The following is a 14,374-nucleotide window of genomic DNA, read 5'->3' as shown; positions in this document are numbered from 1 at the left end:
GAAAGCAATTCCGTAAAGATTGTTTTCAGATGTTCTTCAATATTAATATGTAATTTCACTTTTATTTTTAAACCAAAACAGAAAACTGGTCTGGGAATGGATTTACAGCAGGACAACAGGCCTTACACAGTTTTTGTTCCAAGTAATGAGGCTTTGAGTAACATGAAAGCTGAGGCTCTGGATTACCTTCTTTCTGCAGAGGTATAGTCTTTCTATAATGCAAATCTTTCTCAGATAGCAAATATTTATATAGATATATAGCAGATGCATATATACATTCTCCAGTGTTCATCTAAGCTGAGTTCCTATGACAAAGGATTAAGCCATCTCTAACAATTAAAGATCAAGACAACACCTAGAGAGGAACAGGATTTAGGGTCTCCCATCGTATAAAGTGATGACGATCCCCCACACCTGACCCCCACTCCCCTGCTCTTGCCCAGACGGCACAGCCCAGCCAGCCACGTGGCAAATCCCCCAAACCCTGTCCTGGAAAGTGTCACCCTTGCTGGGAACAGTCAAGGGGAGCAGATGCCACAAGGGCCCCATTGGCTGGGAGACACTGCTGGCGGGGTCCCAGGAAGTGGATACTGGCATCCTGTCCCCTGGATACCTGCTGCCTCTCCCAACACACATGCAAGTTGTGAAAGGCCCGTGCCAAAATAAAAGGTGATGTAGGGTTGAGGGAACGGAGCGTCAGGGCGCATGTCCTGAGCCGAGAACCACCACTCACCCAGAGGTTTCTGGTGCATCAGCCGATGACACTGTTCTCATCCCCATGTCCTCTCAGCAGGCCAGGTTGGGTTTGTGTGACTCATTTTGGGCTAAAACAGCCTCTTTTCTGTTTTGGCAGGGTTCATGGAAGTTGCTGGAGCTGGTCCGATACCACATTGTCTCCAACACTGAGGTGAGTGCAGCTGCTTTACTGACCCGGACTGTAAGAGCATTTTCAAGCCCTTCACTGCTCAGAAGGCAGAGGTTTTCCAAGAACAATCTCCACTCAGTGCTGCACAGCAAGGCTGCAAAGCACAGCTGTGCTTCTGCCTTCACTAAGGGTAGTCACATAAAGGTCACTAACAGAAAACACAAACCTTTCACCTCAGTGCCACTAATCAAAACAAAACCCTGCTAAGAGGCACAAGCTAGTCCTCAAATCGTGGCAAATTAAAACTGTGTTGTATCACACTAGTGTGTTACATGCAAGTAACTATTTCCACTTTAAAATATACCTTTTGGTGGTTGGGACTTAGCCCAAGCAGGGAAAAAAAAAAAAATTATATATATGTATATATAATCATCCTGAATCTGAGCCTGCTACCTTAGTCCACTGTGGAGCAAGAATCACTGTCAGGGGATACTGTCAGCTTGGCAGGGCTGCAGGAATGAGTAGCAGAAAACGTACTTGTTGCTAGTGACATCAAGCTCTCTCTGAGCCTATTTTGCTAAGATTCATCTTCTGTTTAACAAAGGGAGGTGCTTTTGTCATCCTCTAATTAAGCCCCGTTTTCCCCACCTTTTTTGGCTGGAAACAAAGAGCAGAACCACCACCAGCAACTAAGGCTAGAGGGGACTGAAGTTCACCCACATCTCAGCCCCTGCTGTGGGGAAGGAAGGAAGTGCTCGTATCCTTAGTGAAAGGCCCCACTTGCGGCATCCAAGGCCAAGGTCACTCCCGGCATAGAGCGTGATCACAGGGAGCAGAGGCATAAGATCCACGTGTCCCTTCACATGGATCACAATGGTCTAAGGATGCAAACAGAGCTATTTTTAGGGAGAGGTGATAACTTTACTTAGACTGATTGCTAAAATTAGGAGAAAAATTAATATCCTTTTGGGCAACAAGCTCTTCACATGCAGTGACCAGCAAGCTCAGTCAAAATTTAATCACTGTAACCTTGTTACACAAGCAGATTAGTCAACGCAAGGCTGCCCACATAGCTAATAGGGTCATTTGCTCACCCTAAAGAGAAAGGTGGTCTTTCTTGTTAAATCCATCTGGATTTGAAAAGAATAATGATATTACATTTCTTTCATTCAATTTATATTCATTTCAGCTAGAGGTTGCCAGCCTCATCTCAATAGAGCACATCAGAAGCATGGCGAAGCAGTTCATTTACTTTAACAGGACCAGCACTGTAAGTCAAAGGCAGCTTTCACCTGTGAGCAGCTCACTCTAATCTAGACAACCTGTTTGCATGCAGGGGGAATAAAAAAGGGAGGAGGGGAGACAGTAGCAGAGGAATTTCTTGCTATAATAATGCAGAAATTTTCAACTTGCCATTCCCACCTACTGTTAGAAATCAGTATTATAAAGGATGCAGAGTAAATGATTGGTATATAAGGACAGTCTGCAGTTTCTTTGTTTTTATGATTAGCCCCAGTCCAGGAATGATCCTCATTTATGCTCTGCCTAGTTGTTTTTTTTTTTTAAATCTATTTAAAATATTTTAAATCATTGTTACATATTTTTGTTATTTTAAACACTTCTCAGTGTATGCATAGATATTCTTTTATTATCTTTTATATTATAGTCTCTGATCCTGATGAACCTAGTGAACACATTTTTAAAGGTGTTAATTTGTCAGTACTTTTGCGAAACCAAAATTATCTGTTACATAACTCCCTTTTGTTCTGGACAAGAGATGCACCTATGAACTTTCTTGTGAAGGCAGAGCAGTTGCCTGAGTAAATGCAGAAATAATATTCTTTTTTCTTTTTTTTTTTCCTTCTGTGAATTTGAATAGATCCCAGATTCTTACTTTTTCCCCACTTTGTCAAAGAGAGGACCAAAACATGTCCTTGCCCACTTAAATCAGTGCCTGAAGTCACCATTAGTCTTCTCATTCTTTTAGTCACCAGTTCCACAGACTAACACTGCAGATTAAGAGGAAAACTTTAGATACTGCTATAGACCAATATTCAAGAAAATGTTCAAGATATGCATGCTTCTTGCATTAAACAAGCATAATAAAAAATAGATAGCAAATTAAGAAGTATGACTAGAAATTCTTGAAATTAAATTATCAGAGTTTGAGAAGCTATGGAAATTTTATTAATAATAATAATGTATTGTTTCATAGGGACAAGTATTGGTGAGTGGAGAAGAAATGGAAGAAACAGATATTGTTGCAAAAAATGGACGCATTTATACTCTTGCAGGAGTTCTTATCCCACCCACAATTGTTCCAATTCTACCACATCGGTGTGACGAGACAAGAAGTCAAGTTGCAATGGTAAGAGAATCATGACAAATCAATAGCTCGTAACTGCTCCATACAAGGCACTCTAGCTTTCTCTTTACTACTTTCTCTGATATTGTCCATAAAAAAATCAGGCATTTTTGTAAATCAATATATTGATGATATACAGTCACCTGGCTAGCAGTACTGCACAGATACAAATAATTTGCAAACAGGGAACTCATATGAGCACATCCTATACCACTTTAATGCATCTCCAAGTCAAACTTTTTCCTCCAGTTCCTGAATCCCATCTGTGCATACAAGTACATGGTAAACAGTGTCAAGTTCCCAGGCAAACTACTCCAAATCAGTATTTTCATTTCTACTAAACATGCAGGGAAAGGAGCCAGCAAGTTAAAACATTAACATAAAAATTAATTGTATATTAATACCTTAGAAATATGTTATTTTCAGAAGCCACAATTTCCCTTGGCCCTGCTTTCTTAGTTTTCTTCAAATCAGGAATTACAAAACTGTTTCATATTTCAAAGGGTGAATTTCAACATACCTTGTTCAGTTTGGTAACACAGTACAGGCCTTTACACTTGGTACAATTCAGATACTATTTCTGGTAAGAAGACCGAGTAACAGACTGAGCTTTTAGTTTGCAGTAAGTGTGGCTCCAACATGCTGTTTCTGGACCATTTTCAAGCACATATCTGGGCCAGTTCTGGTGCAGTAATGCAAGACATTTACTATCTTAACTTACAACAGTCCGGAACCAGAGCCTTGAAAGAGGTGCCCAGCAGAGCTGGACAGCATCAAAATTTAATGAAGAAAAACACAAGAGCTGGCAGTAAAGAACTATTACCTCTGGCAATAACTACAAAGTGCCGTATGTGCAATATAATCATAAACCAGTCAGAGTACTGAGCAACAATCTCCGATAAAAAAGCAATCAACACCCAGAACACTTCAGTAATCTGAATTCTTTACCAGGAACCTACCTAAAATCCATGTCTGCCATTGATCAAGCCTAAAGCAACACTGAAAAAAATTATTTTAAGACAAAACAAAGCACGTCTGTCACAAAAATTATTCCCCAAACTGAAATTAGGCACTTTTGTCAGCTTTGAAAGCTTCATACATATTTTAAAATATAGTTTAATATCCAAGGCTGTAAGCAGAGCACTGCTACCAAGGGGAACACCAGAAGGGAGCAAGGCTTTGCTGTTCTTACTTTTCACTGTGCGTCTTCATCACTCTCAGAAAACAACAATAATGCCACCTTGTAAATATTACTTGTGGTACCAGTTAAAAGAGACAAACCTTGTAGGAACTGGCAGGTGTCCACACCTACAAGATCTTTACATCTGTAAAGATGAAAACCACTATGCTAACACATACGTATCCATGTAACCATACCCACATGCTGAAAGCTGTACCTGAGCCTAACTGAACAACAGCAGTGCTTATTCATAGCATCACAAAGACCACAGGAGGGACAACAGGTCCTCAGTACCTATCTGATATGTGGACTATGGCCAGTTTTGATGCCCTCTGACAAGAGGTGCTCTGAACACTGAAGTAGTAGCTGTCCCCAGCTGTCTGCTCCACCTCCTCCCAGAGGTCATCGCTCCCAGGCAGACCTGACATATAGGAATATATATACACCTATACCTCAGTCACTTCAGTGCAAAGACAGTATCTTAATCTACTGCTGAAAATGGGCAAATCTGACCTTACATGGAAGTGCAGATGCTTTTCTCTGTCCCCTCCCTGCAGCATGGCAGAGGGGAGAGACCGGACTCCTATCCTTAGGAAAAGGAGGGAGCAGGTACACATCAATGGCTGAGCCCATCTCAGGTGGAGAAAGCAAGTGAGTAGGTGACACTGAGTGGCAGTGAGCAGCAATGAGAGCCATGCCAACAGAGGGATACATTTTCCACAGCAAACAGCCAGATTTTTAAGTTCTAAAGGAGCAAAGAGGCACTTGCAGAGATTTTCAGAAACAGAACAGAAAGTAAGAGCCTAAGTCAGCTTCAGCCATGACTGTGTAGCTTATCAAAGAGCTTTTATAACTCTCAAATGTATTTGTTAAAATATGACTGACCCACAGACCTTTAAAATACAGTAGTGGCATTGATACCTCAACTATTTGATGCCCAAATGCTTTTGTAAGTCTGGTCCTTTATTCCTTTAAGTGCTGTACAACATGAGGGCTTACTAAATCCAAATCAGTACCTGATTCTTTCCCTACAGCTCCAGCGATATCTGTGGGGAAAATGCCGTAATTCAGGTTCATGATCACTTGTCCAATGACTATGAAACACAGTGAAGTGACAGATCAGATACCAGCTCTAAGATTTATTCTAACTTGATTGAAACACAAGACATTAGCAGTCACAACCAGCATGCCTTTGACAAACTCCATATCCATGCTCTGAAAGGCTCAACCTCTCTGAAGTTATTGCATGTCAAGCTTGTCAGAAGACTCACCTTTAAAACTGCCCCTGGAGTTTATATCTCCTCAGTGTTGTAATTGCCAGTCTGTCACCACCACATGGTGATAAATTAGCTAGTGGGGAAAGGCAACCAAAAGGTGAAGACATAAAAATAGCTATATACCACTGCATCATAGTGCAGTACAAGATCTATGACATGGGAGCAAAGAATATTTTTCTCTTCACCGCCTATACACAAGACAAATTTCTGTTCACACTGCCTGTATATGAGACTCAACTAATCTGTGGTCTTCCTAGGAAGAAATAAAAAATTCTCATTGAATTTAAGTGTGCAGACTGCACTAGACCCTCACAGTTAATATACTGGGTTGAGCAAAGGATGTCAGTGCATTCATGCCCATGTTTATCTTCTGCTAAGGAAGCTTCCAGTTCTTTAAAAGAAGGGAGTGGGGGAAGGACAAACGAAGATAAAAAGGGGAAGGTGAAAATGAACAACCACTCAGAAAAAATCAGAGCCAGCAGATATAGCCCTGGTGTTGCTGTTCGGTTCCAGATCCATGCTGTAACAGTTAAAAGTCATAGGACAAATGTACTTAAAATTTACAGGGTATACCATCCATAAGTACGCATCTCAGTAGTTGTTGTATAATGCATTTTCAAGTGACTATCCTTACTGTTTTCATCTAGGGTAACTGTGCAACTTGTTCATCACATGCATTGGCTACCTGTCCACAGGATTCAAAGCCCATTGTAAGTGACATTTCCTGACAGATCCCCCAGTTGTACAAAATGCATAGGGGGAAAGGGTTGATTACTGTTGATTACTGCTCTTCCAATACAGTGAGCGAAAGAATCAGATATGAATACAAGAGACTGCATAAACATACAAATATAGGCAGTACTTTAGTCTCTTTCTAGCAATGATTGAAGCATCAGGTAAATCCAGCATTATTTTGTTTGCTTTTGCAAGATCCCTCATAGACTTCACAGAAGCTCTGACTCTTTTCTCAGGTAAAGTAAGATCTATTTTGGATAGGCTGTGTCAGAAGAAAGAAGTGAGGAATGAGAACTGCTACAATTATGCTTTGAGAGTTAGTAAACAAAAAATAGAGGAGAGATACACTTAAAATAGACCTCACATCTGTTAAAAATTTCCTTTTGATTAAGCATCCTCCCAGAAGCAACTGTCTGCAGAAGCAGCTTCAGAAAGCGTTGAAAATCTTCCATCTGCTTTGCATCTAAGAGATGCAAATCTGTCTGCATGCTTCTCCACATACAAACTCAAGTCCAACTACCACAGGAATTTTATTCCCCATGTTATAAAAATTCACTGGTAGTTAGTCCTATATGCCATTATTCAGTAATAATGAAAAGAAAGTTCCTATTATGAAAAAATATATAATTTAGTATTTTTTTAAATGCAAGGTGCTTTCTGTTCTTCTTCAGTTAAATTATGTTATGATATTAAGACTGTATCACAGAACTGTATGTTGCTTAGAATACTAATGCTTTCATTTTGTGCATGTTCCAGCCTTTCTCAAAACGCAGATGCATTATTGAAGGCCCAGCCTTTCAAAGAACTGGCTGTACTAGAGCCTGCAATATAACAATAAAGGTATAGAGTTACGGTTCCTTAAGGTAAAACATATATAAAAGTTTTCCAAAATATTGTCTTTTGCATTGTGACCTTTCCTTTTGGAGCTGAGAGATGTGTGGAGATGTCCATGTAGTTTCCATACCCTCTACAGGGGGCTGAGAGGAGCTACTGTAAATCTTAGAGCAAAATAGCAGGCAAATTCCAGTGAGTTTTTTTAGCTGCTATATGTCATTGGCAACAATGTTCTCATACTCTGTAACACAGAAGTTTTCACATAAGGCTCCAAGCCCGGATGTTGTCATTGCCCCATACAGCTTCAACCATGAAGAACAGGTCAGCGTGGTCCCCCCTGGTCCCAGCCCCTCCTGTCCAAGGACTTCACATGATGTTGGGTAACAATAAATGGGAAACACTCCCAAGAACCATGCTCCACTTGATCTGTTTGGTAAGCCTAGTCCTTGCAGAAGTCATTAGTCCCTGAGAAGTACTTACATACTTACATCTTTCTGGCTCCCGGGGCTCCTAAATAGGCTTCTGCATTTCATGACCACCATTAAGCAACAAGCAGAGAAGTCCACAAATCCATAAACTTTGAGAGCCTTTTGCTAATTCCTATTTCCCTTGAATCACAAATGTAAATAAGTATCTTTTTCTAATACACTTTCTGTGCTCTTGATAAATAAATGGATCAAGGAGCCAATTCATGAATAAAACAAAAGATGCAGCCAAGAAAAACATTTAGGGCTGCGTAGCAGCTAAATCCCACACTGGTGCAGAGGGGAAGGAGGAAGATCAAAGCAGCGTGTCTAGCTTTCACAACACCTCCCTGGGGTAAAACATATCTTCGAGTTCCTGTTCTCAGATGCAAAGGAGACTGCCTGCCTCTGAATTGCACTGCACTCCTACTGGCAAATACAAGAGTGCTCACAATATGAGCAGGCACACACAAGCACCATCATAACTGGTGACAGAATGAGGATTTCTAATGCTGATGAATCTGATAAGAACCAGAGAAGGATCTGGTGGTCTGTGCATCCCCTTCTTGGGCTGCCAACACCCCTCCCGGTTTTAACGTGGCCATTGTGGAGGTGATTCTGGTTCAACACAAGCCTTTTAAGTCAGCTAGCCCTACAGGGCCAAAACACCATGGAGAATTGTCTTTTGTGCACTGCCTCCGCACTAAGGCACTAGAAAAGAGGATATTTGCTTTACTTCACAGGAACCAAAGTGTTGCAAAGGCTTCTTTGGCCCTGACTGCAGTCCATGTCCAGGAGGTTTCTCCAAACCTTGCTCAGGAAACGGGCAGGTAAGCAGAGCATCCAGCAGCACCCTGCAGTCCCATGGGGGAACGACAGGCTGTGTCCCAAAAGTCACTGAAGCACTTCTGCACAACAGGAATGTTAGGCTCCTCAAGAGCTGCACCTTCCATTTATGTCCGGTGATGGCCATGAATTTCAAGCTCAGTTATACAGAGGAGGGAAAATGAATCAGTCTCCTCTCAGATGTCCAAATTGCAGGTTTCTGTGGTTCCAACACCAGCACACAGACAAGGCTGGGGCTGGGTGACCCTCTCTGATACTTTTACTTTGCACAGAGTAATGACTCAGCTCACTATTCTCACTTTAAAATTGCAAAGAAAAGTAGAATACACAACAGCAAAGTACAAGCACAAGGAAAGCTTTTGTTTTGAAACACTTTTTTCAAACCTGAGGTTCTTCCTGGTAGTCTGTCAGAATCATAATATGGGAAGGTGTGTAGTCTCTTTCTCTGGGGAAAGGATAAAGAATTATTTCAATTCATACATAGAAATCACCTCTCTTCCATATCACAGTGCATGGATGGCCTGGATGGAAATGGGACCTGCGTTTGTGCTAAGGCATTTCAAGGCTCACACTGTCAGTTCTGCTCTGACCCCAGCAAATACGGACCTCAGTGTGACAAAGGTAAGTACAGCCATACGTCCTCAGCTCAAGAGCGTGGGATATTTCTTTTGGACTCTAGTAACATTAAGGTAGGAATTAACTGCTCACTAAACAGTCTCTATAGAGGATGGGCAAGATCTCTCTGGGGTACTTTCATTTCTTATTTCAAAGGGATACATCATAAGACCAGAGTCAGTGAAAGTCTTCTAACCGACTTAATTGGGCTTTTTGCAGGGGCCATAGCCTCCTTTATATTAATTTATTGTTCTTTTCATTTCTGTCTCCCTCACATAAGTAACTGAAAAGAAAATCTTTGCTATTCCATTCCCATCTGGTATTGCCTACAACAGACCAGATTCGTCCTGCAATGACAAATATATGTAATCTAAGAACAACCAGAGATATAAACAGATTGTGTTTAGGGCCACTTCATAACCATCTTTACTGAATAATTTCTGATCTATTGAATAGCTTATAGTTCTAGCAGTCACCTTCTATATACTGACAGATTTAATCCCGCTACGTCAAACCATACTACATTTGAGAGTCTACAGAATATACAACATCAAATATAGATGTATTCCCCATCTACAAAATCATTTTTAGTCTTTTTTGCTATGAAACAGCCTGTCATTCATGAAGCACATCTCACTCAAAGATTCAGAGGTACATGAACAAAAACCAAAAGACAAATTCCATGAGAAAGGGTGGTATTGCCTAAGCTCCGGTCCTGCCAAAGCAGTATATGTTGGCTTAACTTGTCACCACTAGCACTTCTTGGGACTGCAGAAGGCTTACCTGCTATGTCCTTTGGGCACACTGCTGTGCCTCCCAGCAGTACTAATCAGCCCAGCCTCAGCAAAGTGCTGGCAGGTCTGTGCGGCTGCTCTGTGTACTAGTCCAGCACTGTGCAATTTGTAGGATTGTGGACTAAGTATTAAAAGTCTTCCCATATCACTGAAAGTATGCCAAAAGTTGTAACTTTAGCCTTAAGAGCCTAGGACATAGTATTTTGGTCCTCCTTCTCTGAAGTACTTTGAAATCCATGGATAGAAAGAGCACTATAAAGACACAATAGATTTTAAATAGTTACCCATGAAACACACCTGAAAAGACAAGGCTATGAAAAATAAACATTAAGTCCCCCAACAAAAATGCAAAGTTTAGATTCTAGAAAAAATGGATGACCCGATTCATAAGAAATGTTAAGGATAGATGCCTTTTACCACTATGGAATTGCACACTGTAATTTATCTTTGGTAGAGTGCCTCTGCATTTATGGGAAGTGCGATAACCGAATAGACAGCGACGGGATCTGTCTTCCTGGATCATGCAGAAGTGGATACACAGGGAAACTCTGTGATAAGCAGGTGGTTCCCTGTGAGCCCTCCCTATGGCTCTGCCATGCACATGCAGACTGTCAGCTTAGCGATGGTGCAGTGAGGTAAGTCAGTAACTTGCATCTAATTAATATTAACTATGCTGCAGCTCTTCCCCATTTACTTGATCAAAATAGTGCCTAGTAGCAGTACACAAACATCAGCCACTGAAATACTGCTGTGCAGCAAATAAGCTTAAACCTGCACTGCATCAAAATTGAGTTGCAAGGTAGTAATTAAGAGTTCTCAATGCCCTATCCTGTACCTTATATTTAACACTGGTAAGATAGATGCATACAGATCTGACCCTTGTTCAAAAGGCTGCCTTCCTACCAACATCTACAAAGGCTCTTGGGAACCTCTTATTTCTAACCATCCCTTAGTGAATTAGGAGTTTGAACCTTGCTGAAAAACAAACTCTCAAGTAGTTTGGGGATAGATAGCTCACTCTGGTCAGCTCAGGTAAGATTTTCATGCCACAACACCACAGACTTCAGCACAGGCTCTCCAATCCTGGCAGGAGTGGTCACAAACCCCTGTTTAACTGCTACAGCTGCCTTACACTTGCCTCACGCTCACCCTCACATGCAGCAAGTCTGCCTCTTGCCGCAGTGTATTCATAATGAGTCACCACAGAAAGCTGAATGGGGGATGCTGAGTGCTTAAGAAATTCCCTCCAAAATGGGTTAATCTTGGGGGGGGGGACGACAAGCCAGTGGAACAGGGGGGCTCATTCTCATGCATTTCAGGGAGAGCGCTATCTTCTGAGTTGCTAGAGAAAGAGCAACGCCAGCTCACCTTTGTAAAGATCACATCAGCATGGAATTAATTTCATTCTCCGTCTCATACACAGAGAATGGATCCCTGATTTGATTTAATTAACCCAGTCAATATTTTGGAAAAAAAACATAATGTATGCACTTAAGCTATTTGCATCATGAATCCAGGGTTAGCAATTTTAAGCTGCCTATAAATAGCAGGTTACAGTGGAAAACAATGGCTTCACTTTACAGCTGTCCTATCACATTTAATGCCTCTCTTCTCTTGTCTCTATAGCTGTGTTTGCAAACCTGGCTATGAGGGAGATGGCGTGAGCTGCAGCAAAATTGATCCTTGTGCTGCTTTAAACCCAGGTGGCTGCAATATCAATGTAAGTATGTGCTTTTCCCACAGAGCCTGACACCACAGAAAAGTAGGCAAAAGTAAGAAAAGTTTGGGCAGAAACTTTTGCAGAAGGAAGAATCACAATTTGCACTGCAGTTTCAAGCTCTTTCCCCAGACAGTGGCATCGCTGTTGCTTAGACAAGCCTTGCACCTAAAGCCAGGTGCACCTAACTGTCCTGAACAGATGCCTCTGCATGTCCCCCAGGCTGAGTGCATTCAGACGGGCCCAGGAGAGCACACATGCGTTTGCCAGGCAGGATGGACAGGCAATGGAAGGGACTGCTCAGCCATCAACAACTGCCTGCTGCCCGCCGCAGCAGGGTGCCACGATAATGCCACCTGCATATACATTGGGCCAGGTCAGGTACGTCCACTCACATTCATTGTCACCTTCAGTAATGGTCCTCACCCATTTTGCTCTGTCAGTTCTCCCTACACTGTTTTCTTCCCCAAACTCTCCTCTCCATCCCAGCCACAAGGTTATTTACACACGGCACACTCTACCCAAATCAGTCTCCTTCAGTTCCTATCCCAGTGCTCCCTCCCTCCTATGTGGTGGTGTTCTGGCAGCAAATACTTTTTAGTAAGTACATTAGTAGATGTCAGGTATAAAGGTCTTCCGGAGATATTAATCGGTGTCATTCCACTGAAGTCAATGGAGCTACGCAGAAACACAGAGAGAATAATTCACCACGTCTAGAATATGCACACTATTTTAATCACTTTAATGAATTGCTATGTTTTGTTGAAACGACAGAATGACTGCAAGTGTAAGGATGGATTTCGGGGGAATGGAATTGAATGCACACCCATAAACTCATGCCTGGAACAAAATGGAAAATGCCATCATCTGGTGAGTAATTAATCATTCCCTGAACAAAGTGTTCAGATACATATCACACCTCACCTCCTGCACACTCCATAGAATTTCCTTGCCATTACGAGCCTGCAATTTCTGTTTGAGTTGGAACAAAGCTTTCCAAGCAGTGCTACAAGCACCAAAAATGCTATGCAAACCACGTCAGTATGGTACGTGCGCTGATGTCAGACTGCAAGGGCTGCTCCCAATTCTGCCTGTACAGAAGGACTATCTCAAGCCTGGAATAAATAAATGCTGCTTCTCTACCAGCAATTACCATTTGGATGCACTAGCCTGTTGGGATGTTTACCCACATCGCATCTCTACACAGGCATCTATCAGCTTTATCAGTAGCTGCATGTGTTCAGCAGATCTGCAGGCTCTGCTGTGCTCTGTAGTGCCTGCAAGAGCCACGCTAGCCTCAGGCAGGGACAGAGCTAAAGCAAAGCGCATTGGGGAGCAGAGGATGGATCTGCCATAGTTGGGAGAAGGAACAGGGCCCAGTTTATATAGGGAGCAAATAAGAAAGGGTGGAGCAAGGGCTTAGATTGCTGTAGGCTTAGTGCACAGTGGGCAGGTGAGGGAGTTAGTGCCCTCAGCTCATGGGGTTTGTCCTGCAGGAGGGTGAGGACATCTGTGAAAGATAGTACAAAGATCCTTTGTTAAGTTTATGTTTGTATACAAATGGCTTTACAGGTTATCCTTGCTCTTGAGTGGTCTCCTGAGTATTTGACAAATTTTCTTTTTTTCTGGTTCAAAGGCAACTTGTCAGTTTGAGTCTTCTCATGGCTGGCAGTGTGTGTGCCCAAAGGGCTACGAAGGAGATGGTAGAATATGCTATGGAAATGCTGCAGCTGTAAGTAAGATGGTCATCTTCTCTGAGCACAGGATCTACTGCACAGTTCTCACACTGGATATTAACCAGAGACATAGCAAAGCCATTATAAACAGTTAGAAAAATATGATGCCCACCAGTGTTATCTGCAGCATTCCTGCTGGAGACTCTTGCCCGATTCAAAAATCATCTGTTGTGTTTAAAAAACACAGCTTGGAAAGGGGCCTAAGGGATCTGAGCATATTTCTTTAAGACAAATTGAAAAATGCCAGCCCTAGAGGCCTAATTGCAGAAGTGCTAAGCACTCACCTCCCAGCTGGCAGCAGCGAGCACCCAGTTCTTCTGAAGTTCTGCCTTGAGGTCTATCTCAGTGGAAATGGTCAATTTATCATGTTAAAACAAACCATGCTAACTGGCAGGCAAATAAAATAAAAACAAGTAAATTGGTGAAATAAATACACATTTAACAGCGTAGGAAAAATGAAAGTGTCAGCTGCCCCAGCCATTGGCAACAATCTTACATGGCTCTTAGCACTATCTGCCATCCCTGCTCATACGATCATCTATCTCTGTTCAAAGTACTGTGGCAGGATAAAGGCTCTCCACTTGCAGGATGATGTGTAAGATGCTGTACAAAGGCCAAACAAAACAACATACCTTTTTTCCAATTAATTTTGCATTGAAAAGGTTTAGGTTTACATTCCCAGAAAATTAATGCTCAGCCCGAGCTCAGTACACCTTACGTTCCAAGGTCAGGTACACCTTATACACCTAAGCAATAGATGGCCTGCTTTTCAAAAGAGTTGGTAATTCACCATATTCCCATTACCAGCACATATCAGTACTACAAAAACACAAATGTCCTCCCTTTTCACACACACTGAGAACCTCCTCTTTCACATCACATCAGCCAGGCCAGACACAGCAGGTTACACCACAGGCTACAGCAAGAGTAGTTTGGTAGAGCTAAG

At 42.0% G+C, this 14,374-nt stretch overlaps 1 protein-coding gene across 1 annotated transcript in view; it reads left to right on the top strand.

Moving 5' to 3' along the window:
* Nucleotides 1-14,374, top strand: part of STAB2 (stabilin 2) — an 85,583-nt gene that overhangs the window by 26,731 nt on the left and 44,478 nt on the right. The window contains exons 15-27 of the mRNA XM_074825327.1: nt 82-201; nt 854-907; nt 2,055-2,135; nt 3,081-3,233; nt 6,335-6,397; nt 7,179-7,262; nt 8,464-8,550; nt 9,076-9,187; nt 10,430-10,610; nt 11,602-11,695; nt 11,915-12,073; nt 12,467-12,562; nt 13,329-13,424. Coding sequence (XP_074681428.1) covers nt 82-201; nt 854-907; nt 2,055-2,135; nt 3,081-3,233; nt 6,335-6,397; nt 7,179-7,262; nt 8,464-8,550; nt 9,076-9,187; nt 10,430-10,610; nt 11,602-11,695; nt 11,915-12,073; nt 12,467-12,562; nt 13,329-13,424 — 1,380 coding nt within the window. The remainder of the gene's footprint in view (nt 1-81; nt 202-853; nt 908-2,054; nt 2,136-3,080; nt 3,234-6,334; nt 6,398-7,178; nt 7,263-8,463; nt 8,551-9,075; nt 9,188-10,429; nt 10,611-11,601; nt 11,696-11,914; nt 12,074-12,466; nt 12,563-13,328; nt 13,425-14,374) is intronic.

The sequence above is a fragment of the Strix aluco genome, chromosome 5 (assembly GCF_031877795.1).
Source record: "Strix aluco isolate bStrAlu1 chromosome 5, bStrAlu1.hap1, whole genome shotgun sequence".
NCBI classification, from domain to species: domain Eukaryota; kingdom Metazoa; phylum Chordata; class Aves; order Strigiformes; family Strigidae; genus Strix; species Strix aluco.
The sequence above is the reverse complement of the archived record's forward strand: the minus strand, read 5'-3'. Positions and strand labels throughout refer to the sequence as shown.